Here is a 24,775-nt window from a genome sequence, read left to right as displayed (position 1 = left end):
GTTCATCCGCTGCTGGACCCAGCGGCGCAGCCTCCACATTTTGGGTGTCTGAAGTCCTCTATAAGTGCCTTGATTGAGGGGGCCAGACAAGGAGAGCTGGGTCACTCTCCAGCACTCCTTCAGTGAGACAAGCCTTCTCCCCCGGGACCCTGTCTGAAATGACTGCACAGGACTGTAGCCAGCCCAGGGATGTAGCTACAACTTGGCTCTTAACTTTCTCAACTCCTACAATCAGAGGAAAGCCCTTTTATCCATTAGTTCTTCAAGCAATTCTGGGCTGAAGGTATAAACAAATCTCTCTGGAACCTCACATTCCTTATATCGGCTAGTTTACTGTGATTCCCCTCAACAGCTAGACCAACTCCAAATTCATATTCTGTCCAGAAAAAAATATTTTTTCTTTTTGGATAGGAGGAATACCACCAGGCTGGAGAAACAGCTCAGCAGTTAAGAGAACTCAGTGTTCTTCAAAAGGACCCATGTTCAAGTCCCAGCACCCACATGACAGCTCACAACTGTCTGTAACTCCAAGATCTGACACCCTCACACAGACATACATTCAGACAAACCACCAATGCACATAAAATAAATAAACTATTTTTTTTTTAAAAGGAGGGGTTCTGCCATCTTGCTTATACTCTGGATCCGCTGCCAGCTGGCCAGGTTTCCATGGTTGTTTGTTTGTTTGTTTGTTTGTTTTTTTCTGGTGGGTGTAACAGGGCCCCCAAACTTAATAGGCCCCTAACACAACTGATGCATGATGGAAATGCCACTCAGGACATAAGACTCAGCACGTAGACAGCACCACCTGCCAAAAGAAAAACAAAGACTTAATCCATCTAAGTCCATGGTTCTGGAAAAGTCTCCAAATTTCTTTTTGCTTCTGTAGTTCTGATTCTGGCTAACTTCTTTCTGAGGTTTGTCATCCAAAGATATCATTTTGTGCTTAAAAGCTTCACCCTGAGAAAGGTCCAGGGCTACGCTGGGATTCCAAACACCCGGTACAGTTGCTGGCAGCTAATAAAGACTTTCTATTGGTTTAAACTAACCATGCCTGAGCAGCCTTCTCCGGTGGGTTCCCAGAGTGAATGGGGATCAGCACATCATTTGGGGCAGAACTGGGATGAAGCTAGTAAGCCCTCCTCCATGCCCCCGTGACTGTTTTCCAGCATACAAGCCCTTCAGGGTTCTAGAATGCACTCAGGGCTGCCAAAATCACACCGGAACATTTTGTATTTATTTGCCCATTAATATTTATAGATGGGGACACCAGAACCCAAAGAAGTGGATGATTTGCCCAAAGTCACCTAAACAGATAGGTTCTTGTGTCTTATCTCCAGCATGACCAGATCTACCCCGAGACCCCGGGGATGACCCCCACTTCATCAAGCTCACCACCAAGCTCAGAACCGCTCCGCTGCTCCAGAGCTGGGGAGGGCGCTCGGCACAGACACAGTCAACTCTTTACTCTCATCAGGAAGCAAAAGTGATCCGGGATGGATTCGACTTCCAGAAGCCAAACCCATATGAACTGGTTGCTCTAGGTTTACTGGCATTCATCAATTAAGCATAATAATGAGTTTGGTTGTGACATTTTCACACAGGCGTATACCGTACTTCCATCATTTCACTGCCCCATACCCCCTCTCGTGCCCCTACCACACACTTATCGCCTCCCTCTTCCCAATTAGCCCCCTTTCAATTGTCATGCCTTTTAAATTAATTTCTTGGCGACCCAATGAGTTAAATTAGGATTAGTTACAGGAGCATGGGTGAACCGTTTACTGTTTGCTTTTGAGCCGGTCTCGAATGTAACTCAGGCTATCCTGGAATTCACTACGTAGCCCAGGCTGGCCTCCAATGCACCGGAGCCCTCCCTCAGCTTCCCAGGTGTTGGGATTAGAGGCATAAAATACCACACCTGACTGGGCCATGAAGTCTTACCAAGGGGCCCAAATCCTCTGTCCCAGGAAGAGTTCTGCAGTGATGCTACGTGGAGTCGCCCACGCAAAACACGGAAGTAGAGTGCTGAGGCTGAGCTGTCTGTGGTCTAAAGCAAAAGTGGTACAGAGACCAGCCGGGAGTCAGAGAGTGATCCTGGCTGCAGGGTGCGCTAGGCAGGGCTCAGCCGCGGTTAAAAGGTGTCTGGAGCGCGCAGGCCACGCCCAGGCCACGCCCCTCCCACAGCGGGCGGACACCGATGGGTCAGTCCGAGGGTGAGTGAGGGCGCGCAGCTCGCAGCCCGTCGGCGGGAGACCAGCGTGGCCATCTGCAGCTTCGCCATGTCGTCTGTGTTCGGCAAGCCCCGAGCCGGCAGTGGGCCGCACAGCGCGCCCCTCGAAGTCAACCTGGCCATCCTGGGGCGCCGCGGAGCGGGCAAGTCTGGTGAGTGGCGCGGGGCGCCGAGGATGGGGGCAGCTTCACGCGGCAGCTTCCAGGAGCTTGCTTCCCCCGTGGCTGGGTGAGTCCCTGTGACTTTGCTCTTTGCCTCAGTTTCTCTGTTGCCGAGCTCCCACTCACCTCGCCACTTTGTTCTCAGCTTCTCCATCGCTCACGTCTATCTTCAGCGGCTTGCCTGGCTCTTCCTCTGCCTCTGTTCTCCCGCCCGTGGTTCCTGCTGTCCCTCCACAAAACTGTCTCTCTTTGTGTTTCTCTCAGGTCCTCCACTCATCTCCATCCATGGGACCAGCAGCCAAGTGTTGTCAACTGACACTAGAGAGACCTGTTGACACTGGTCTCCGGCCCTGGGTCCCCTTTGAATTAAGTGGCATCCTTGCTACTCCTCGATTTGGGCTGTCCACCCCTTCACTACCTCCTCCAAGAGACTTGGTAGAAGTCAGGGAGATTAGAATTTTTCAGGGTTGGCCACTCCCCCGCTGCCAACCCGTGGAACTCTGAAACAGACTTTTTTTTTTTTAATCAAATGTATTTGTTTCAAGCCAGACCCGTCTTGACTTTCTGGAAACACAAGACTATGGTCCTAGGTGCCAGGACTTGTCCTTGGGGAATCTGTGTCTTGGGCTACCACTGAGATAATGTCACTCAACCCTGAACCTTCATCACTTCTAAAGGCCACCACAGAGACCCCCAAAGGAATGTTTGCCCTGCTATCTGACACTCAAGGGCCAAAGACAGACAGCTGAAGATGGGTGGCCTGTGAGCTGTGGCTTTCCTTCTCCTGGTTCTCTGAGATCCCCTGGGAAAGCCAGCAGCCCTGACTCAGAGGGGGACCCAGAGCATGGTTTTCCTTTGAAAACCAGCCCGTTTCCAGTGACTTAGTCAAGAGCATAGGTCAGCTAGCGACCACCTGGATGAAGGAATACTTCTTTATTTTTGATTCATTCTCATGAAGCCCAGGCTGGCCTGGAACTTGCTATGAAGAAGAGGGTGACCTTGCATTCCTGATTCTCCTGCCTCCACCTTCTTGTAAATAATGCACCACTCTTCCTGGTTTCTGTAATGCTGGGGATGGAACCCAGGGCTTCACACGTGGTAGGCAGGCACTCTACCAACTAGACTATATCCTCTGCACCAGAAGGTTTAAAATAAGAATCCCAGGCTAGTAGTTTGCACATTGGCAGTGTTGGGAATCCTTCAAAAGAATCCTATGTTTATTTTTAATCCTATCCAGCGTCCAGCATAATATATTTGGCTGACCCTTGCCTTTATGTGGCTGAGTTCTGAACAGAAGCAATCCTGTTAGTGCACTCTACAGAGGAGAAATAACTACTTTTTCAGGTCTTACATTCTCAAGAGCTACCCCAGAGGAGTGTGGAAATAACACGGAGAACCAAAGCCCAAGGTGTAGAGAATTCAGACTAGAGTGTGTTTGCTTGGGACACAATCCGTCCTGGACCTTGCCTGGATAACTCATGCCCTTGGGGCCTGGGGTGGGTGTCAGAGCTTCCCAGCAGTAGGCAGTCCGCTCTTCACTTACTGCAGTGGTTCTCCACCTTCCCAACGCTCCCACACTTTAATCCAGTTCCTCACGTTGTGGTGACCCCCCAACCATAAAATTGTTTTTGTTACTACCTCATTACTGCAATTTTACTACTGCTATGGATTGTAATATAAATATCTGTGTTTTCTGATGGTCTTAGGTGACCCCTGTGAAAGAGTTGTTTGACTTCCAAAGTGGTCGAGACCCAGAGCTTGAGAACCACCAGCTTACTGTCTCTGGCCTGTAGCCAAAGCTAGAATAAATGCCACATGCTGAAAAAAAGAATCAGTGTGGCCTGTTCTTGGTGGAAGACATGTCCATCTAGTTGAGGTCTCACCGGATGTCAGGATAACTAGATGTAGGGTCTTGTTCCCAGATTTGGGTGTTCTCAGACACCTCTTTGACACGCCTCTTGCTGCCTTTCTTGCTCATAGCAATTTTTAGAAAATAAGCCCAGGGTGCATGCAGTTAGTGGGGCTTGGCACCCCATTTCTGCGCTTTCTGAGCCAATTCGCCTGCTTTGCAGCCGGGGGCCCTTGGAGAGCCATGCTTGCTGTCAGTCAGCGATCAGAGAAATCAACTAGGCCTCCTTAAAGTGAGAGGGACAGTGGCTTGGGGGCTAGCTCCAGACCCAGCAGGAGCCTGAGCCTACCTCTTTCTTCTTGCAGCCCTGACTGTGAAGTTTCTCACCAAGAGGTTTATCAGCGAATATGACCCCAATTTGGGTAAGAAGCCCCTCCTCTCTGGGCCACCTGCCACCTGGGCCCCACCTGGATAGGTACAGAAGAATCACTGCGCACATGATTCAGTACGCAGCAGACAGCAGGGGGCAGGAGCAGGGGCGGGGGCAGGGTGGTCCGGCTCAAGGAACTGAGACTGCCTGCCTAAAACATGCGACGTTAGAAGAATGTTTTGTTGTTTTTTTTTTTCTTAAATAGCAGAATGTCCACAACCAAATAGGCACAGTTATTCAAAATGTTCACGCAGCGTTCTCCCCAGGACAGCCAGCTCTGCCATTTAAGGGATTCTCTATTGGTGCCGGACATTCTTTGAACCAGGAAACATTTGTTCTGTTTTAGATTTTTAAGGTTATTTTATTTTATGTATATGAGTGTTTAGCCTGCATATACATCTGTGCATCCTCCTATGTGTGCCTGGTGCTCACAGAGCCCAGAAGGAGGCATTTGATTTCCTGTGACAGCTGATTGTGAACCACCACTCGGGTGCTGGGAACGGAACCTGGGTCCTCTGCAAGAGCAGCAGGCGTTCTCAACCACCGAAGCCCCTGCTAAGCTTAGCTGTGGGGGCTGTGTTTGAATGCTGGCTCTGACATTTACTGGCTGGGTAACTTTGAGACAGTTACTTAACCTTTCAGGGCTACTCTTTCCTTCTCTGCCAAAGGAGCACAGACGCAGCAGTACCAGAGAACTGCTGTGAGGATTAAAGGCCTAACGCCTGTCAGGCCAGTGCTTGGCAGCAGTAGAGTCTCGGAGCACATTCACTTTTCCTCCTCAAATGGCTTCCCATGCATGCTGCTGGGGGTCCCTCCCATGCGCCAGATCTGTGTTGTGAAACTTATTTTTAACAGAGGGGTCATCCCCTAAAATAAACTCTCACACGGGACCCTAACGCCCAAGACAAGCAAAGTTAGAATCTTTTTAGCATCGAAGTCACTTCTAGCCCATGTTTATAACATTTTTATTTATAAACTGTCCAAATGAGCTTAGCTCTTTGAAAACGATGTTGAGTTGTTTCCCCTTTCGTTAAAATCAAATAAAGTGTTGGTGGAGCCCCGAGAGGCACAGGACTCTGAGTCACAAGATAAGACCCCGCTCTGCAGCACTGCCCGCAACAGGCTAGAAGTTCATCCGGCTTGGAACACAGAGGAGGAAGAGAGCGCTCAGGGCTACGGCTACTGTATTTATTTATTCTGAGACTGGTTATCACGTAGCCCAAGCTGGCCTTTAAGCGGTCAGTGTGGCCAAGAAATCACGATCAGAAATCCTTCTGCATCCACCTCTGAAGTGCTAGGATTATAGGTGTATGCCACCGTGCCTGGTTTATTCTGGGCTGAGGCTCAAACCTAGGGCTTTGTGCACGCTAGGCAAATGCTCCAGCAGCTGAGCTGTACCGCCAGCCCCTGTATTTATTTATTTTTCTGGGCATCTCTTCTTCCTTGCTCTCCATCCATACCATAGGATTCCACCAGACAATTCCAGTATGGTGGTGGTTTGTGCTTCCTGACTGAGCACTTTCGGAATTCTGATCTGATATTAGAACATGTGGTCAGACTGTCTGAGGTGGACGAGACGGCACCTCAGTCTTTGGCCTTGAGTTCTCCTGAGAGCCTATTAGCTAGAAGGTAGCTGCTCCTAGTTCAGACACCCTGGCAGGCCAGACTGTGAGGCCCAAGCCTCTCCTATGGAGGAGAGTCTGGGCATGCAACGGGAGGGGGTGCCTCAGGCACGAGTGGCTAAAACAGCTCTTTGGCCTTTCCTAGGGGCTCCCGGGAGCCTGAGCACACGCTGGGGCCTTCGAGGCGGAACACCATCTGCATCTCAGCCTGATGTGTGGGGAGTAGCTGCAGTTTAGATGGTCTGGCCTGTGGGGTTGAATTGGTTTTGGATTCTGTTTCAAACAATTATTATCAGCCAGGTGGTGGTGGCTCATGCCTTTAATTTCAGCACTTGGGAGGCAGAAGCAGGTGGATCTCTGTGAGTTAGAGGCCAGCCTCGTCTACAGAGTGAGTTCCAGGACAGCCAAGGCTATATAGAAGGACTCTGTCTTGAAATATATATAAATTATATAAATATTATCATAAATATATATATGATTTATATATATATAATCATCTCCATTTTCTTTATTTTTAAAAGACTTATTTATCATTTATATAGTATTTATTTATCTAATATTCTGCCTGCATGTGTGCCAGCAGGCCAGAAGAGGGCACCAGATCTTATTATAGATGGTTATGAGCCACCAAGTGGTTGCTGGGAATTGAACTCAGGACCTTTGGAAGAACAGCCAGTACTCTTAACCACTAGCCATGTCTCTAGCCCTTATCTCCATTTTCTAAAAAAGAGACTGAGGCAGAGATGATGCAGTGACTATCATAACATCACTCCCCAGGTTCAAAGGAAAGAGAAGGTCCATCCACTTCCTGTGAACTATGGTTTATGGGTCCAGAAGGGGAGGTATGTGAGACGCTGGGCATTCTGAGCCTCAGTTTTCCCATATGGAAAATGGGAATGTGTTGTCTGTGTTGGTGTCGTGTCTTGCTGTGGGCTATGGCCAGAGCTGCTAGGCGCTGGAGACTACGGACAGGTCTCTGCCAGTGCTCTGCCCTGGGTGGGGCAGGGCCTCCAGGGAATGTTCTTGCCTGGCTTCTCCCAGGGACGATGTAAGCTTCTTACCTCATTTGCCTTCATCCTGTCCCCTCAAGAACATGGACATTCGTCATGTCTGAGGTGCTGCCTGATGTACAATCTTATAGGACCTCTTTGGTGCCTTTCATAATATTATTTGAAGGACATGAAAGTACCCAGTGGCAAGGCAAGCTCTACACAGCGATGCCTGGGGAAGAAGCTGCCATTCTAGCTCCTGAGCCCAGTCACCCGATGACCTGAGGCTTCATCCAACTTGCATATCTGTGCTAGAATTCCTACTGAATAGAAATTCAGGTCAAACACAGTTGGAGGACCAGGAGATTCCTCATTAGTTAGGGAGTAAGAGGGTCACAGTGGGGAGGCAGCCCGGAAAGCCCAAGTTCAAGTTCATCCCCTGCCCCCACTACCGAGAAGTAAATGAACCCACATGTTTATCATTCACGCTAGGCAAGCATTCCACCACTGAGGTTTACCCCAGCCCCTCCCCACCCACCATTTTAAGGATCTCACTACATTGTCAAGGCTTGCCTTGAACTCATTCTGTGACCCAGGCAGGGCTTGACCTTGCAATCCTCCTGCCTCATCAGCCTCCCAAAACAACCTTGTCATCTTTCTACAGTGGAGCTAGCAGAGGATCTGGCAGGCTCTTGGGTAAAGGGAGTTCCAGGGAGACTCAGGTTAGAGTAATGCTTGTCACTAGGTTGGTCAAGACTTTGCCTGCTCGGACTGAGTGCCTAAAAGGCAACTTTGGTAGAAAAGTAAAAAGTATGAACACAATGTAGGCATCCGGCGACAGCTCTTCTTGAGCCAAATATAGTTAAACATTTGGGGCATATTTTCCATTCTTTTTTTTTTTTTCCTTCTTCTTCTTTGGATAAGAGCAGCTATTTATCCAAGTCCCCAAAGCAGGCTGGGGACGAGGAACTGTCTGTGACTCACGTTGAATGCTAGTGGACCTGGCATGTGTCCAGGCCGCTTGGCTGCCAGCAGAGAGAAGTGTGACTACATTCAGCCAGGGCTAGGGGTGCTGTTCTCACAGTGGCCACTGCCAGGGAGGCAGAGAACACCTCAGTTATGCTTGCGGGGGTGGGGGGGCACCCAGGGAAAGGTGGGGACTCAGTGTTCTCACATACATGTACCAGCAGCACAGAGAAGGTAGGGAGTGAGAGAGGCAACTGTCAGCATGCCAGGGATGGTTTCCGTGTGCCTGACGACATTCTGATTTCTTGGGTTTAAAGTCATAAGAACTAAAAAAAGAAAAGGAAAAAAAAAAAAAAAACTGGTGAAATCCAAATAAGGTCAGCAAGTTAGTTCACAGAACAGAACCAACATCAATTTCCTGGTTTGGCGATTGTGCTGCGGGTTATATGAGGTGTTAACACTGAGGGAAGAAGGGTAAAGAGCACGTCGGAGCTGTGTAAGCTTGTAACTTCTATTACAGTTTAAAACCATTTCTCTATAAAATAAGCGGGTGTGAGGGCTACGGGTATAACCCGGCCAGGAAAGCACCGGCCGTGCAAGCATGCGGGCCTGATCGGACCCTCAGCACCCATGTTTCCATGTTTCCGGTTTGTTGGCATCTGGGGGAGCAGAGGCAGGTGGATCTCCAGAGCACAAGGGTCAGTCAGCCAGTCAGAACTGGTGAAAGACCATGGCTCAAAAAGTGGAGGCGGGGGGAGCTGGTGAGGCAACTCGGTGATTGAGAATGCTTGCTGTTCTTTCGGAGGACCCAAGTCCTGCTTCCAGCACCCATATGGATGCTCACAACCGCTTATGACTCTAGTTCCGGGGAATTCAGTGTTCTCTTCTGGCCTCTTGGGCACCGGCACACATATGGCACATAGGCACATGGGCGCACGCACACACAGAGATACACACATACATGTAAATAAAAACACATGTAAAATCTCTTTAAAAAAAATACTAAAGTGAGCGGGGCATGGCGGGGGCACTCTTTTAATCCCAGCGCTCAGGGAGGCAGAGGCAGATGGAGCTCTGTGAGTTTGAGGCCAGCTTGGTATACTATGAGAGTCCAGGACAGTCAAGGCTACACAGAGAAACCCTGTCTCGAAAACCAAATAATAATAATGATAATAATAATAGTGGAAAGAGCTGGAGAAGACACTGGACGTCAAACTCTGACCTCCACACGTGAACATGCACTCATACATATACCACATACTCATGCAAATAAATAAAAACAAAAGGAGAAAAAAATTACCTGGGAATGTGGACCTGTCCTGTTACACCATTTCTAGATATTTATTATGGGCCAGGCCCCAACTGGAGGCCTACGCAGTCTTCCCACAGTCCTAGAAGACAGGGCTGTTAAATATGCTCCCTCAGGGCCAAGCCAAGCGGAGTGAAGGCTTGAAAACTATTAGCTCTGCCTGGAAAAGAGGTGGTGCACGCCTTTAATTCCAGCGCTTAGGAGGCAGAGGCGGGCAGATCTCCGAGTCTGAGGCCAGCCTGGTCTACAGAGCAAGTTCCAAGGAAGCCAGGGCTATCCAGTGAAACCCTGTCTCAAAGAAAAAAGAAAGAAAGGAAAAAAAAAAAAAGAAGAAAGAAAACTGTTAGCTCAAGTTATCATACTGTTTCCACTTTAAAATGAGAAAGTACCACTGAGAGTTGAAGCAATGTGACTAAATCAGGTAGCTGAAATGTAGCTGAAGTTGGCTTTGGGGGAGGGATGCAGTGTATGTGGTGTGTGTGTGTAAGTTTACATATCTGTATGCATACAGAGGTCAGAAGAGGCATCAAGCATCTTGATCTGTCACTTTCTACTTTAGTCCTTGAAGACAGGGTCTCCATGAGCCCAGGCATAAACTGACCACAATCCCCAGCGACCCTCATGGGCTGGGATTTTATAAAAAGCTGTGACTGGTTTTTTATGTGGGTGCTGGGGACTTGAACTCAGGTCTTCATGCTTCTGTAGCAATCACTCCTCCCCACTGAGTCTCTCCCGTTTCCCTGAAGTTAGCTTGGATTCTACATCACCTTGTCTATTTGATAAGGATGGCTTATAAAACCTTAGAATGTCTGAATGAGGTCTGGCTGCCCCTTCTCCATCACATCCTAAGCTGCTCTTTTCCCTTGTCCCCTCCTGAGGGAAGAAGTCATCTTTGGAGATTCCCTATGGGCCAGGCACTATGGTGGGTGGAAAAGACAGTGGAGAAAATTGGGGTTCTTGGAGGAAGCACCAGGCCTCAGTTGCTGGGCCACACACTCCACGCCACAGACTTTGTACGTGGATCCAGAAACTACCTGTTTCCTGGGCGTGGTATATAGTGGCCTCTGATGCTTCAAGCCTGACAAACGAAGAAGGCCATGGCCTGGTAGCAGCTCCCAAGGCACAGTCAAGGCTACGCTGGAGTCCAGCACAGAAGGAAGCAGGGACATTGACCTTGTCCTTTATTGAGTGGCCTGCCAGGCCTCTGACCTGGTTGACCATCTGTGTTGCAGAGGACACCTATAGCTCTGAGGAGACTGTGGACCACCAGCCTGTCCACCTGAGGGTCATGGACACTGCAGACCAGGTAACATTACCCCCACTCCCTCAGTCCCCCAGAGAGGGCAGACAGGCAGTGCAGCCCCCAGCCCCAAGCCCAGACCTCGCAAGTTGGGTATGGATCTCTTTAGGCTCCAGTGTGCTGTATGTCCCTGAATGGGGCTGACTTTTCTGGGCCTGAATCTTTCGTTTGCTGAATGAGAAGGGTGATTGCTTACACCGGCCCAGATACCCTAAGCTGCAAGGCTTTCCCAGCATTCAGGTGCATGCCCTTTTATACAACACTCCTACTGAGAGCCTGTCACCCCGAGACTCCCCAACATCTCTCTCCATATCCCCTCTACCCACTGTGGGAGTCAAGTCTCAGAGGCCAAAGGGGCAGGATGGACCTGACCTGAAGCCAGCAGGGCCCAGGGACAGCAGGTCCTTGGAGAGCCATGCCAGGATCTGACTCAGTGCCCAAATGGCCAAGGTCTCCAAGTCTCTGGCTGGGTGGTGGGAGGGAGTTCATGAGACAATGTCTCCTTTCACACCAAGCCAAATCGCCACTGAAGTGCTCCTTTGAGAAGGGATCTGCTGGGGAACAATGTAGAGACTCGGGAGGTGGAGAGGGCAGCCCAGGTGAAGGCCTTGCCCCCAAGTTCTTCTGCCTCTGAGCTAGGCTCCTCTCCTCTCCAGGACACCCCCAGGAACTGTGAACGCTACCTGAACTGGGCCCATGCCTTCCTGGTGGTGTACAGCGTTGACAGTCGCCAGAGTTTCGAGGGCAGCAGCAGCTACCTGGAGCTTCTGGCCTTGCATGCCAAGGAGACTCAGCGTGGCTACCCTGCCCTGCTGCTGGGCAACAAGCTGGACATGGCCCAGTACAGGTGAGCGCAGGCATCTGCAGCCGGATGCGGCACGACATCCCTGGGGATTACTGCTGCCAAGCCCAAGTGCCCTCAACTTCGGGTCAAGGGTCTACGCTGGGGGACTGCACCAGCGTCTGCCTGCTAGGCAGCCAATGACAGGAAGGGAGAGACACCGGGGCCACTTAAGACATGGGCTGGGCCCCCAAAAGGCAAAAAGAAGACACCCCTTCCCTTCGGGTGTCTCAGTGGTCTCTTACTTCAGCCTTGTCTGTGACTGTGTCACCCTCCCAGCAGCCCATGGGAGTCCAGGCCCAAGGAGAGGGTCTAATCTGCTCCTTGGATCTGGTGTCTACCGTGGCCCAACCAGCCCTCGCCTCACCCAGGCACAGCAGCCCAGGCTGTGGCCACAGTTGGCTGCTGAAGCAAGCCTCTCTTAGAAAGGCTTGGATCTGAGCCAGAGGTCACCGACTGGGCCAGAGGGCAGATCCCCACACAGCGCTGCAGCCGTATTGTGCTTGGCTGGCACAATGTTTTAAATGACTTAGAACTGGAATGCTTTAAGGTGGGGCGTGCTCTCTTCAGCTGACTACAGGCCCTGCCACTCCCTGCGGTTTCTACCTCCGTCCTCTCCATACATCCAAGTCAGCCTCCTGGCGCTAAGGCCCTTGACACCGAGGCCTACCCTGGAGCACTCCCAATGAAACTCTCCAGTGTGGACATTGTCCCATGTGGCCAGCACACCTGCTAGGTGCAGCACCTTCCACCTGTCCCTTTCTGTCCTCCACTTGTTCCTGCCGTCTCAGACCCCAGAGGCCCAGGGACCGATGTTGGGATTTTTCTCAGACTAGGTCACCCAGGCAAGGGGAGAAGAGAGTTGTGGTTTCCCGAGAAGTAACCATGCTGGTATGGGGCCTTCTCCATGGGTGGTCCAGCCTTCAGCCCAAGAAAAATTGCGTCCTGGGGAATAAGGGAAGCTGTACACTGGGTCAGTCGCTGAAGGTGGTCTTTGCAATATCTCAGACCTTGGAAGAGAGAAGACTAGACTGTGACTGGTGTAAATGTGCATGGCGGATGTGCATGGCGGGCATGGGAGAAGGGTGATACAGAATATTGCTTTGACCCCAGTGTTTACTAAAGAGGCTGCTGAGAAATGGTCTGCGAGCGAGTGGCCAGGAATCCAGGGCTTTGTTGAAACACCCTGTTCCCGTGATGATTTACCCTGCTGAGTGCACTGACAGAACAGGGTTTGGTGGCACACTTGGTCTTCTGTCCCCTTGCCCCTGCCAAATCCGCCTTGCCCAGAAACTTCTCCCCACTACTTCTTTTTTCATTTTTATTTTTATTAATTATTTTTTAAAGATCTATTATATATACACTGCTTTGCCTACATGCCAGAAGAAGGCATTAGATTACATTGTAGATGGTTGTGAGCCACCATGAGGTTGCTGGGAATTGAACTCGTGACCTCTGGAAGATCAGTCAGTGCTCTTAACCTCTGAGCCTCCTCTCTAGCCCTCCCCACTACTTCTAACCTAGGCGTCTGCTCCCATCTTGGGCTGTGCTATGATCCTAAGGAATGTTTGCTGGGGCAGCTTATCAATGCATGGTAATGACCAGCATTCAATGGGTATAACCTTGACCTCAAGACCCGAGGAGTCCCAGTCCCAAGAGTATGCCAGTCATGAGCTTCCCAAGTGATCTGAGGGGTGCAAGCAACTGCTCTTTACTAGAATTAATCTCTCAAGCTGGGGCTGAGGATGGCCAGTCCTGAGGAGGAGAGCAATGGCCTTCTTCCTCTTGTCAGAGGCAGGGTCTAGCATGGGATAATTTGACTCAGCTTTTCTCTTTTCCTCACTTTCATTCTTAAATTCCAGCTTTGGCAATCGAGGGCTAAGTCTGTGCCAGGTACTATGCTTAAGTACTTCATGCAAATTGTCTTAAGCAGTCCTAACAGCCCCAAATGGATGCAGGTACCATTATCCTGTCTCACTGATGAGTAAACAGATTCCGAGGGTGAAGATGGGCCTGGACCACTGGGTGGGGTGATGGGTATGGGCTCCTCCCTGCCTGATTTGGAATGATACTCTCCTGACTGCCTCACCCCTTTCTTCCCCAGGCAGGTCACCAAGGCTGAGGGAGCGGCTTTGGCAGGCAGGTTCGGATGCCTGTTTTTTGAGGTCTCTGCCTGCCTGGACTTTGAGCATGTGCAGCACGTCTTCCATGAGGCGGTGCGAGAGGTACGACGGGAGCTGGAGAAGAGCCCCCTGTCCCGACCGCTGTTTATCCCTGAAGAGAAAGCGCTGTCCCACCAGACCCCGCTCACAGCTCGGCATGGGCTGGCCAGCTGTACTTTTAACACTCTCTCCACTATCAGCCTAAAGGAGATGCCCACTGTGGCCCAGGCCAAGTTGGTCACTGTGAAATCATCCCGTGCCCAGAGCAAGCGGAAGGCACCCACCTTGACCCTACTGAAGGGCTTCAAGATCTTCTGAGGGCCATTCTACAGGAACCTTGGGCTCGGCCAATGCTTGGGGCTTCACAGGAGGGCCAGTTTGTCCTCTCATGAACCAGTGGCCCTTGCCCTGTGGCAGATCGCAGACTCCACCTCCAGCACCAAGCAGGGTCCCTACATGCTCACAGTGTGAGAAAGAGGACCATTGAGGGATTCTGTTCTGAGTCCCTGCAGGCCTCGTCCTCCATGGTAACCTCTGCAGTCACCACCCTGGAAGGAAGCTGTCCCTGTTACAGACAGGAGACCCGGAGTGAGCTGCAAGTAGAAAGGAATTGCTGTGCCCATCCTGCATCATGACTCTTGCCTGCGCCAGCCATGCCAGGCCAGCTGCAGGCCCTGTTCAAAGAAGCTTTATCTATGTGAAGGCTTGGAACAGGCTACAGGATGGCTGGCCCTGAGGTCCAACTGTCACCTGATGGTAGGATGAGGTAGGGCAGCTAGCTGGTCAGAGGCCCAAAGCTGGTGCCTCCCAAAATCCTGGACTACAAACCCTACAGTTTCTCCAAGAAAAATGTAGTTTAAAAAGTTCTTATGTGAAAGTTTCGATAGGACAAAGGAATCTGGACAAGAGTGTTTGATTACTTGGCCCTCAGTGAAGGGCGGGCGCAGAGAGGGGCTGGGGGTTGTCCGGGCTAGGGAGTCTCCAGCATTTTTTTTTTTCCAGCAGAATTTGGGAGACTCTTGTGGCCACTTTATTAGTAAACCCCACCCAGGATCACTCTTCCTGAGCTTAGTGACCAAGGCTGCAGAAAGTCATTCTACCCAGTGATGGTCCTCGGGGAGCCCTCCCTGGCAGGGCCTGGCACTCTCTGGTGGGCACTGCTGGCCTGCCCACCGTTAAGTAGGTGCAATTTGGTTTGGTTGGGATTGTTCAAAGCCCAGTTTGGCAAGATAGATCCCAAAGCATTTGGGGCTGATAAGGCAGACTTGTACATAAGCTATTTGGTGTTTTATCAAGACTCAGATGTGAGAAGGCTACTACAGGCAGGAGCTACAAGCTGTTTCTTTCTTTTAACCACAAACTCTGGGTGAGTAGGCCTAGGAGGAGGTATTAGAAGGGCTGGGCCGGGCACCTGAGCCTGGGAAGCCAGCTCCTTCAGCTCCCAGCCAGCAGCCCCAGGAGCTTGGACTGAGAATATCTCTAACCCAGTTTTCAGCTCTGTTTTTTAGCTGTAGAAGCTGGCCCTGTGTCCTCACCAACAGGCCAACTCTGAACTTTATCTTTTTTTGTTTGGTTGGTTGCATTTTGAGACATGGTTTCTCTATTATGTAGCGCTGGCTGTCCTGGAACTTGCAAGGCAAACCAGGCTGGAGTTGAACTCACAGAGATCCACCTGCCTCAGCCTTCCGAGTGCTGGGATTAAAGGCTTTCACCTCACGTGGCTGAACTTTGTACTTTTGATGCAAGCCGCTTGTGTGTGCTTAGCAGACCACCATTGTTTGAACCAATTATGCAATTCCAACTGCCCACCTGGAGAAGCATTTTAATAAAAGATTTTTTAAAATAACAAATTTTCATCTGATTGTAGTTTATTGTGTCTGCTAAAAATAAGTTAGGCTGCTTGTGTGTGTGTGCGGGGGGGGTGTGTGTGTGTGCTGTCTAACCTGAGGAGTTTGAGGCCCCGAAGCTGAGCTCAGATCACAGTCACGTGTCTGGCTGGGATAGCATGCTCTCTCGACGCCTCCTAGCTCTCGGTTTCCTGTGGGTCCGGTAGAAAGACCAGTGGTATGTCTTTCTCGTTCAACCCAGCTTCCCCGGGGGCTGCGTCTGGAGTCCCTGAGATAAGCGTCTCTCTTAGGTTGCTCAGGCTGCTGTTTTCTTTCGTTCCGGAACCGTGTAGGTGCGGGTCTTCTGGTGCTTCTTTGTCCTGTGGCTGCTTCTTTCGATTTCTGGGGGGAGAGGAAATAGTGTTGATGGGGATGCTGAGTGGCTGGGTCGGGACCCAGAGGTTAGCTCCCGGGAGTTCCGCTGTGCAGCAGTGACAATGGCTCTGAAAGGCTCCCACTCGCATACCTGTCATCTCACTGCAAGCCCCCGGGGACCTAAGCTCTGACTGCCAGCCCTTCTTCTTAGAGATGAGGAATAGGATAGGATGGCAAAGAAGCACAGCCCTGCCTTGTACATCTAAGTCTACCCATTCTGAGTCCTGGGACTTTTCACCAAACCATGCTCTCCTGACCCCGTCATCATACTTAGCATATGTCCTCATCTGCTGCCGTGCTCTAGCCCTGAGATGCTGCCTGAAACCCCTAACTAAGCTTCCATCTCTCCATCTACCTCAAACTTGTTTACCCACACCCCTGGTCACGCACATAAGACCCACCTACATGTGGTCTCCACTGCCTCCTCCCTCAACCTGATAGCCTTTCCAGTAATTCCTGAAAATCTCTCCTTCATTCAAGCCGGTTCACTCAAGGAGCTCCAGGACTCCCTGGCCACGGTAAAAGGAACTGAGTACCACATAACGGGCCTGGCCCACAGAGAAGCAGGCCTGTACCTGCTGTTACTATGGACAACCCTCCTGCCTCTCAGCTGAGTTTGCTGAGAGGAATGCTTTCTGACAGGGTAAGAGGGGCCAGGACCTCTTAAAGGGTGACACCCTTCTGAGTCATTCCAACTTGCCGGCCAGACGAGGGGATGGTAACAGGGGAAGGGGGCAGCTGCTGGGTTGTTTGTTTGCTAGCTTTGGTCCCTGATGGCTGCCACTGAAAGGTGAAGAGCTGATTTCACGAAGCGACATCTTCTTAGATTGCCGTCCAGGAAGGAAGGCCCTCTCCTCCCTCTGGAGACCTGCTCCAGACCAACGTCTCACCTGTTTGACAGGATGCTCCTCCTCAGGAGGACCATACTTATCACCACCACCAGGACCGCCAGAACCAGCATGGAATAATTCCAGGGAGCCGCTGAGGAGGGAAACAGAGAGACAGATCCTCAAGCAGAGGCTAGGCCACTCAGGCAGAGGCCAGGCCACTCAGGCCCACCCATCCCAGAGCACCATTGGTCCCTTGCTATGGAGACGCCCATCAAGACTGTGCTGGGGTGGGGGCAGGTGGATGGGGTGGAGACAGGGTCTCTGCTCTGGACCAGCCCTGATCCTGGGGGGGGGGGAGGCAGCGCCGTGTTTGGATAATAGCTGGGTAAAGGGGTGTGAGTGGCAAGGAGGAGGTGGGCCACCTTGAACTTCAGTCTTCAAGTTTACTGCCTTTAGGAAAAGAAGGGAAAGAGGAGAGAAGGGGAGGGGAGGAGTGGTGACAGGCTAACAGGACGCAGGGACTGCCACCCCGGGGAGCAGGTAAAGGTGGCAAATGGCTGCAGTGAGGCAGGCTTTGGGCTCACGGCTTTTACTTCCCCTCTAGCTGGAAGCCGCCCCCGTGCCCCCACCACCATGTTGAGGTTAAGTTAGGAATCCTCACATGGCAGGTACTCCACCACGGAGCGCCAAAACCTTTTTAGATTTTGAGATAGGGTTTCGCTAAGTTGTCCAGACTGGACTTGAGATCACTGTGTGGCTCAGGCAGGCCTTGAACTTGTGATCCTTGTGGCCGAGCCTCTTGAGTAGCTGACGTTGAGGGCTTGTGCCACCAGGCCCAGCCTGCTTCTTTTGCCCTGCGTACCAGGAACATGTTACACTTTTAGCTGTATATGCTCTACGGGAGTGGACACTGTGTGGGCAGACTCGTGTTTGTCCACCGCTGTAACCCCAGTGCCAGCTGGGGCAGTGCCTGCCACCCAGTACAACTTAATAAATAGCAGAGGTGATTGACAGGTGATTGACAGCCGAGTGAACGGCCAATACCCCGAGAAAAGGGGAGTGAGCAGGCTCAGCTCTACCCTTCTGATAAGGTCCAGTCTCACTCCCTTTTGAAAAAACATGCCACTCGGGGGATAGGAGGGGACTGTGTCTAACTGCTTCACCCACCATCACCTACCATCTTCTACACGAAAAACCCAGACCATTTCTTCCAGCAGTTCCTGGGACACCTCAGGGCTCGCTGCAGCCTCCTCCGCGCTCTGGTCCATGTCCCTGCTCCTGGTTGAGATGTTCCTGGCCTGCGAACAGACAGGTCCTGAGGCCCCAGCCGCCTGCCTGGCCTCCCAGGTTCTGGCCTCTGAGCCGCTGGTCTACCTTTCCTCCTTGCCCAAACAGGCAGCCTCGGAGCCCACAGTTTTAGGGCTGAACGAGCATGAGCCAAAGCCGACTGTGGGAGTAAACACCGTGATGATGGTCAAGAGACTGAGACAGGAGGATCGCTGGGCTAGTTCGAGGCCTGGGTATCATGGAGGGGTCCAGGCCAGCAGGAGCTACATGGAGACACCCTGTCACAGTTAACGATTGGTAGGCAGGTAGGATGAAAGTTCATAGCGTGCAGGGAAGGAGCGTTAGGCCAGTGTGAGGCTGAGCCACTGGCGGGCTGAGGGCTCCCTTGCAGCGGACTCCCTTGCGTCTGCCAGTCCTGCTGCCCCTACCCACTTTAACCTAATTACACCACTCAACTCCCCCTCCCCCCGAGGTAGCCAATCACAGGCTGGTGTCTCTCCACACGACAAAGCCTGGCCTATCCTGCTCTCCCTCTGGGGTCTGGCACACCTGCTGCCCGCAGCTGGGCAGGAAGCTGGAAGAGCCCCGGATGGGCGGTTGTGGGGTGACGCTGTGGAGAGGCGCCGAGCACTAGACGGCGTTGGTAACCGCTACCCTTTACTCGCTACTCAGAGAACTGTTTCTTCTTTTTCCTTGGGGGCTAAGTGGCGTGGAATGGGGTGGGGAAATGACCAGAACTAGTTTCTGTTGTTGGCAAGAGAAGAGCATAAACCACACACCCTGAGACGGTCCCTTAGCTTGAGTCTGTCCCTGGGAGATAAAGTAGGTGAGCTCTAACCAACAGAATCTCAGGTGTTTCAGAACAGTCACACATGTACGCATGTTCACGTGGTAAGGCAGTGTATGGATGTGCACATGTGTGACTGTTCTGGTACACTGCCTTACTACGTCACCCAAGATTTTCTGGACCCATATTTAAAGAAACAGTGAGGTCAATTTTGTTTTTGGTTTTGCTTCCGCTTTTTGGAGACAAGGTTTCTCTGTGTACTCTTGGCTGTCCTGGAACTCGCTTTGTAGACCAGGCTGGCCTCAAATGCAGAGATCCTCCTGCCTCTGCCTCCTGAGTGTGGGGATTAAAGGCGTGCACCACCACGCCCAGCTTTTTGTTTGTTTGTTACAGTGAGGTTAATTATGACAGCATATTTCATCGAAGGCAGTAAGTACACTGAGAGTATTGGTTCAGCGTGACTGGTGTAAAGTTATTGAAGTGTTTTCCGCTTTTTAATACTGGATCTTTGAAATGGGTGTGAACTTCATGCTTGTAGAATGCTTATCTTGAAGCCCGCTAACCACATTGCAGGTGCTCAGTAACAACCTGGGGCTGGAGGCTATTGGCCTGGGCAGTCCAGGCCGTGGGCAGCCTCTGGTCCTCCTGACTGCTTTGCCGGTTCTTGTCATCTACAAGAACTTATAATCAAAAATGTGAAAACCTCACATTTTAAATAAGTTTACAGTTTGGTGTAAGACCCCGTTCATAGCTGTTCTTGGCAGCGTGTGGCCTGTGGGTTCCAAGCTGAGCATCCTGGTAACCAAGACTACGAAACACATGCGATGAAAATTCTAACTCTGGGTGGGTGAACTGGCTCAGCTGGCAAAGGTGCTTGCTATGAAGCCTGACAGCTAAACTGAGTTCTAGTCCCAGGCCCCTCATGGTGGAAGAGAGCCAATTCTCACAAGCTGTCCTTTGATCTCTCCATGTATGCCATGGCATGGACATACCCACACCCCAAATAAATGTAGTAAAAGCTTTAACTGCCTTCAAGGTGAACAAGCTCGACCACTTACCAAAACTGAAAAAAAAAAAAAACAACATATGCACAAAACCACACATTTTACTAGAACAACTGTTAAGGGGCACGCTAAACACACAAGGATCGTTGCCTCTGAGGGAGGAAGAAAGGTCAAACAGAAATCAGAGAAAATTAAAAATAAGCACCTGAAGACATAAAACAGGAGGTGTGGAAGAGAACCGTCATGAAGGCGAGTCCTGAGCCCTCATGAGAGCCACCAAGGGCAAAGAGATGGCGTGGTCTCAAGTGCAGGCGTCTACCCCTCTGCCGAGACAGCCAGGAGCTTTCTTACACAACTGAATGGCAGACAGCCAAAGGGCAACAAAAGAACCAAAGCCTCTTGAAAAAAAAATCAACAGACTGGAAGAAAACATTTTGACACAAATATAAGAGTTACCTGTCCTTAGATGTGAATATTCACTCATGTGTCTAAGCAAGTGTGAATTGTGGGGAAAAGGAAAGACCTTTGGGGGGCTGGACAGGTAGTTCAAGGGTTAAAAGCAAGTACTGAGCGTATAAGGCAGAAGTTTCTCAACCTGTGGGCTGCGACCCCTTGGTGTCACATATCAGCTATTTTGTATATTGGGCATTTAGGCTGGAATTCATAACAGCAGCAAAATTACAGTCATACAGTAGAGGCAAATGATTTTATAGTTGGGGGCCATCTCACCATGAGGAACTGTATTAAAGGGTGGCAGCACTGGGAAGGTTAAGAACCAGTGCTGTGAAGAAACTGAGTTCAATTCCCAGCACCTATGTGGAGGTGGCCCAGAATCCCAGTACTGTAGTTCCAGAGGATCCAGCTCCCCCTCCTGGTCTTTAGAAGTACCTGCACACATATGCACATACACACAGGCACACATACAAATAATTAAAAATAAAATAAATCTTACAAAACATGAAGACCTTAAAGACATTTGAGGACTCAGATACCCACACTCAACTTCCTTGATTTGAGGGGTGTAATAGAAAAGACAAAGAGAATGGCTAACCAATGGGATCTGCGGTTTCCTCCAGGAGGCTGTGCAGAATGCCACCTGAGAAGAACGAGGCAGTCTGCCAGCCGCAGCGCCTGGGTTAAAATGCCAGGTTAGCCCTGCTCCCTGTCCCACAGGTAGAGAAGATTGGGGAGTCTGGGGAGCAGACACTGTCCCCTGAGGACTGTGACAGAGCCCAGACACTGACCTTGAAAACTTCTGTGCTTACTTCTTTTGACTATGCCACTCATTTATGAAGGCAATGGGTGTAATTTCACTCCCCCGCCCCCCCCCTGTGTGTGTGTGTGTGTGTGTGTGTGTGTGTGTGTGTTTTGCTGGAGATCAAGCCACGGGCTGTACACATGTTAGGCAATTAATCACTCTACCACCACTGACCTGTAACACCTACATTTTTTTCAGTTTTATTTATTTTATGTATATTAGTGTATATATTTTTGACTGCATGTATGTCTGTGTACATGCATTCCTGGTCCCCATAGAGGCCAGGGGACAGTATTAGATCCCCTGGAATTGGATTACAGGCAGTTGTGAGCCACCACACAGGGCTGGGAGTCAAACCCCTGGTCCTCTGGCAGCCTGTGCTCTTAACCACTGAGCCATTGTCTCTCCATCGACCCGTACATTTTTCACGTTTGTATATCCTGTACACTTACATACATGTTTCAATGCAAGGCATATTGTACTTTTTGAAACAGCAATTCTGATTTGAGATATTTAACTCACGGAACTATGTGTGTGGAGTTACATGTTTTCTCGGGCTGTAGCTCAGTGGTTGAGTGCTGGCCTAGCGTTCGTGAGTTCCTGGGCCAAATTCCCAGGAGAGGGACAGGGTTAGGGGCAGAGATGGAGCAAGAGGGAGCAAGGGACGGAGACGGAGAGGAAAATGGGGATGAGAGGGAGAACAGGAATGTGTCAGAGAGAGGGAGGAGAAAGAAGAGAGAAGGAAAAAAAATACGTATCTAAATGGAATATGTATTCTAAATGTGTATAATAATAATATTGTAATAAAGATCAAGAGAAGGGGCTGGAGAGATGGCTCAGCAGTTAAGAGCACAGTCTGCTCTTCCAGAGGTCCTGAGTTCAATTCCCAGCACCCACATGGTGGCTCACAACCATCTATAGTGAGATCTGATGCTTTTTTCTGTCATGCAGGTGTACATGCAAATAGAATGCTCATATCTATAAATAAATATCTTTTAAAAAAGATCAGAAGAAGTGGCGCACACCTGTCATCCCAGCCCTCAGAGAGGCAGATAGATCTCTGTGAGTTTGAGGCCAGCCTGGACTACAAAGCGCGTCAATGACAGCCAAGTCTACACAGAGAAACCCTGTCTGGAAAAACAAACAAACAAAATCAAAAAGAAATCCCAGGAAGTGGTGAGATGGCTACCAGCCCGAGCCTGCCCTTCCTGAGAACTCAGCAGAGGAGACTTTCTGTCAAGCCCCGACCCCGGTCACATCCGTCAGCATTTAAAAGGTGTCCGCTAGCTCATGTACTCACCTCCCTGCACGAAGGCTGTGATAGTGAATGTGGTCTGTTCCTCCCGTCTAGGAGGGAGGGGTTAAGTGCAACGTGTGTAAGCCTCTGTGGCCGTCACTCTCTGTACACTGTCACCTCCGCATAGCAAGCCAAGGCCCTTTTTCTACCGTAGTTGACAGCACAACTAAAGTTTCAGAACCTGCCAAGTGTGTGTTTGTGTGGGTGCGCGGGGGAAGAGAGCGGAGAGTGACAGCCGTGTGTTCACATAGCTGCAGCAGCTACAGCTTCTCCAGAGTCTGCCGTCATCCGAGCAACATGCTCCATTAAAGAAAAAAAAGTGAAAATCTGGAGCCAGAGAGATAACCCAGCAGTTAAGAGCACTGGCTGCTCTTGCAGAGGGACTGGGCTCCATTTCTAGCACCTACCCAACAGCTCACACCCATCTGTAACTCCGTTCCAGGGATCCGACCCTGGCATCTGGCGTCTGAGGACACTGCACACGCATGGTGCACAGACACGCATGGTGCAAAACGCTCATACACAGACACTGATTCATTAGAAAGTAAAAATCATATTCCCAGGAATAACAAAGCTCAGTTGCTCTTCCGGTACCTGGCACATCCTATCATTCTTTAATGTCGTTATTAAATTAAACTCCATGCTTTCTTTGGATGTCACTTAGTGGACATCACACTGCATTCAGATGTCTTGGTCTCTTTGGCCTTTCTATCGGACCCCTTTATTTTAAACAGAGCTTAACCACTGGGGTGATCCCTGCCCCAGACCCTGAGCTGCCCTCCCATCCCCACAGCAGACTGAGGGCACTCACTCTAGATCCGGGATTCCTGGGGCCTCCGGCTCCGGCGGGGTGGTACGGCCCTACTTTCTGTGTTTCCCTCTTCTTTCTCCTGAGAACTTTCTCCAAGAACGCACCGTTGCAGCTAGGCAATCCACCTACAGAGCTCACGGCAGCAGGGGCCCATCGGTAGCTCTGCCTTTTGCACACGCCCAGGCCTGGAACCTTTGCTGCCACTTGAGGGTGAATGACCTCTTGACTGCATGACCTCCAGGGACAAACTGACCCTGCTTGACTCACAATCTGAAAGTGCCAGGAGGCAGGTATGATCTGTCATTGTGGAGTTCCCACTCCAGTTCCCTCGCTGTCTCTTAATTATTATCAATCGTTAACCAAGGAGGAAGGAGCGAAGGCTCCTTTTATAGCCAGTGCTTTCTCAGAAGGAAGGTCATCATATGAACTGAAAGGAACATAAAAGTCAGCCTCGGAAGCTGGGGCTTGGGAGAGTGTGTGATCAGGGATCCACAGAGGAGGAGGCAGGACCAGGAGTGAGGTGTTCACCCCCCTCCCCCCAAAAAAACAATCAGGCCAGGCCCAGTCAGTTCTGGCAGCTGCCTGTGCAAACTTGTGGAAATAGGCCGACTGTGGGTGAGTGGCAAGTCCGAGATCTCAAGCGTGTGGGTGGCAGTACTGTCTAGAGGAAGAGAGCCACTGGGTAGATCTCGGAACTGCGTTGGTGGCCACACCCTGCATTCTGTAACGCATTCATTCAATGACTGCTGGTTACCTGCTCTGTGGATAGAGCACGGACAAGACAGGGAGAGATGCCGCCAGCGCAGAGCAAACTCCAGGGAGATGGACAAGAATATGAGCTAGTGAAATGACTCAGAGGGTAAAGGTACCTGAGTCCCATCGCCAAGACCTACACGGTGGAAGGTGAGAACCAAGTCCTGCAGGCCATCCTCTCACCCATACGGAAGTGCCATGACATGCATGTGTCTGCACACACATACATGCACACACACACACACACACACACACACACTAAATATAGAAATTAAAAATAACAATAAAGAGATAGGGTCTGAGGAGCCACAGTTCCATCACTGCATTAAAGAACTGAATGACGAGCCAACCATGCAGATCCCCAAGACAGTGGATTGAAGGACACAGAGACCAGGAACTTAAGGAGTTTGAGAAACAGAAAGAAATGGTGAAAAGTCAAGTCAGAGCATCACGTGGACATTTCAGGCAGAGGAGTAACGAGATCTGATCCCGCTGGCCTTGATCTAAGACAGCTTGTCCTGCTGAGTGGACAGGGGATGACAGGAAGCAGAAGAGTGTGGAGATGCTGGGTGGCTTCTACCCTCCAGGCTGGGGTCATGGAGACTTGAGAAAAGAGGGAAGATTC

The 24,775-nt window shown here is 50.6% G+C and overlaps 2 protein-coding genes and 1 long non-coding RNA gene across 5 annotated transcripts; 1 reads left to right on the top strand and 2 right to left on the bottom strand.

Moving 5' to 3' along the window:
* Positions 1-577: 577 nt before the first annotated feature.
* Positions 578-2,202, bottom strand: LOC132654606 (uncharacterized). 2 transcript variants are annotated; one of them, XR_009592246.1, is made up of 3 exons: positions 1,945-2,202; positions 1,396-1,549; positions 578-808 (listed from the first exon to the last, which is right to left on the bottom strand). It is a non-coding gene; the product is annotated as an uncharacterized LOC132654606 (long non-coding RNA). The 2 variants fall into 2 exon arrangements; XR_009592245.1 differs by having other exon boundaries at positions 579-808; positions 1,922-2,202.
* On the top strand, positions 2,198-15,716 carry Rasl12 (RAS like family 12). Of its 2 annotated transcripts, XM_021626434.2 has the most exons (5): positions 2,198-2,385; positions 4,609-4,665; positions 10,792-10,865; positions 11,516-11,706; positions 13,805-15,716. In XM_021626434.2, exons 1-5 carry the CDS (start codon positions 2,283-2,285, stop codon positions 14,178-14,180), a joined length of 801 nt encoding a protein of 266 aa, XP_021482109.1. In that variant the 5' UTR covers positions 2,198-2,282; the 3' UTR covers positions 14,181-15,716. The 2 variants fall into 2 exon arrangements, with proteins under 2 accessions (XP_021482109.1, XP_060240861.1); XM_060384878.1 differs by lacking the exon at positions 4,609-4,665.
* On the bottom strand, positions 15,650-23,696 carry Slc51b (SLC51 subunit beta). Its single transcript, XM_021626435.2, has 4 exons — positions 23,398-23,696; positions 18,131-18,251; positions 17,014-17,104; positions 15,650-16,090 (listed from the first exon to the last, which is right to left on the bottom strand). The coding sequence occupies exons 2-4, from the start codon at positions 18,219-18,221 to the stop codon at positions 15,886-15,888; spliced, it is 387 nt and encodes a 128-aa protein (XP_021482110.1). The 5' UTR covers positions 18,222-18,251; positions 23,398-23,696; the 3' UTR covers positions 15,650-15,885.
* Positions 23,697-24,775: the final 1,079 nt, after the last annotated feature.

This window comes from Meriones unguiculatus, chromosome 6 (genome assembly GCF_030254825.1).
Source record: "Meriones unguiculatus strain TT.TT164.6M chromosome 6, Bangor_MerUng_6.1, whole genome shotgun sequence".
Taxonomy (NCBI): Eukaryota; Metazoa; Chordata; class Mammalia; order Rodentia; family Muridae; genus Meriones; species Meriones unguiculatus.
The sequence above is the reverse complement of the archived record's forward strand: the minus strand, read 5'-3'. Positions and strand labels throughout refer to the sequence as shown.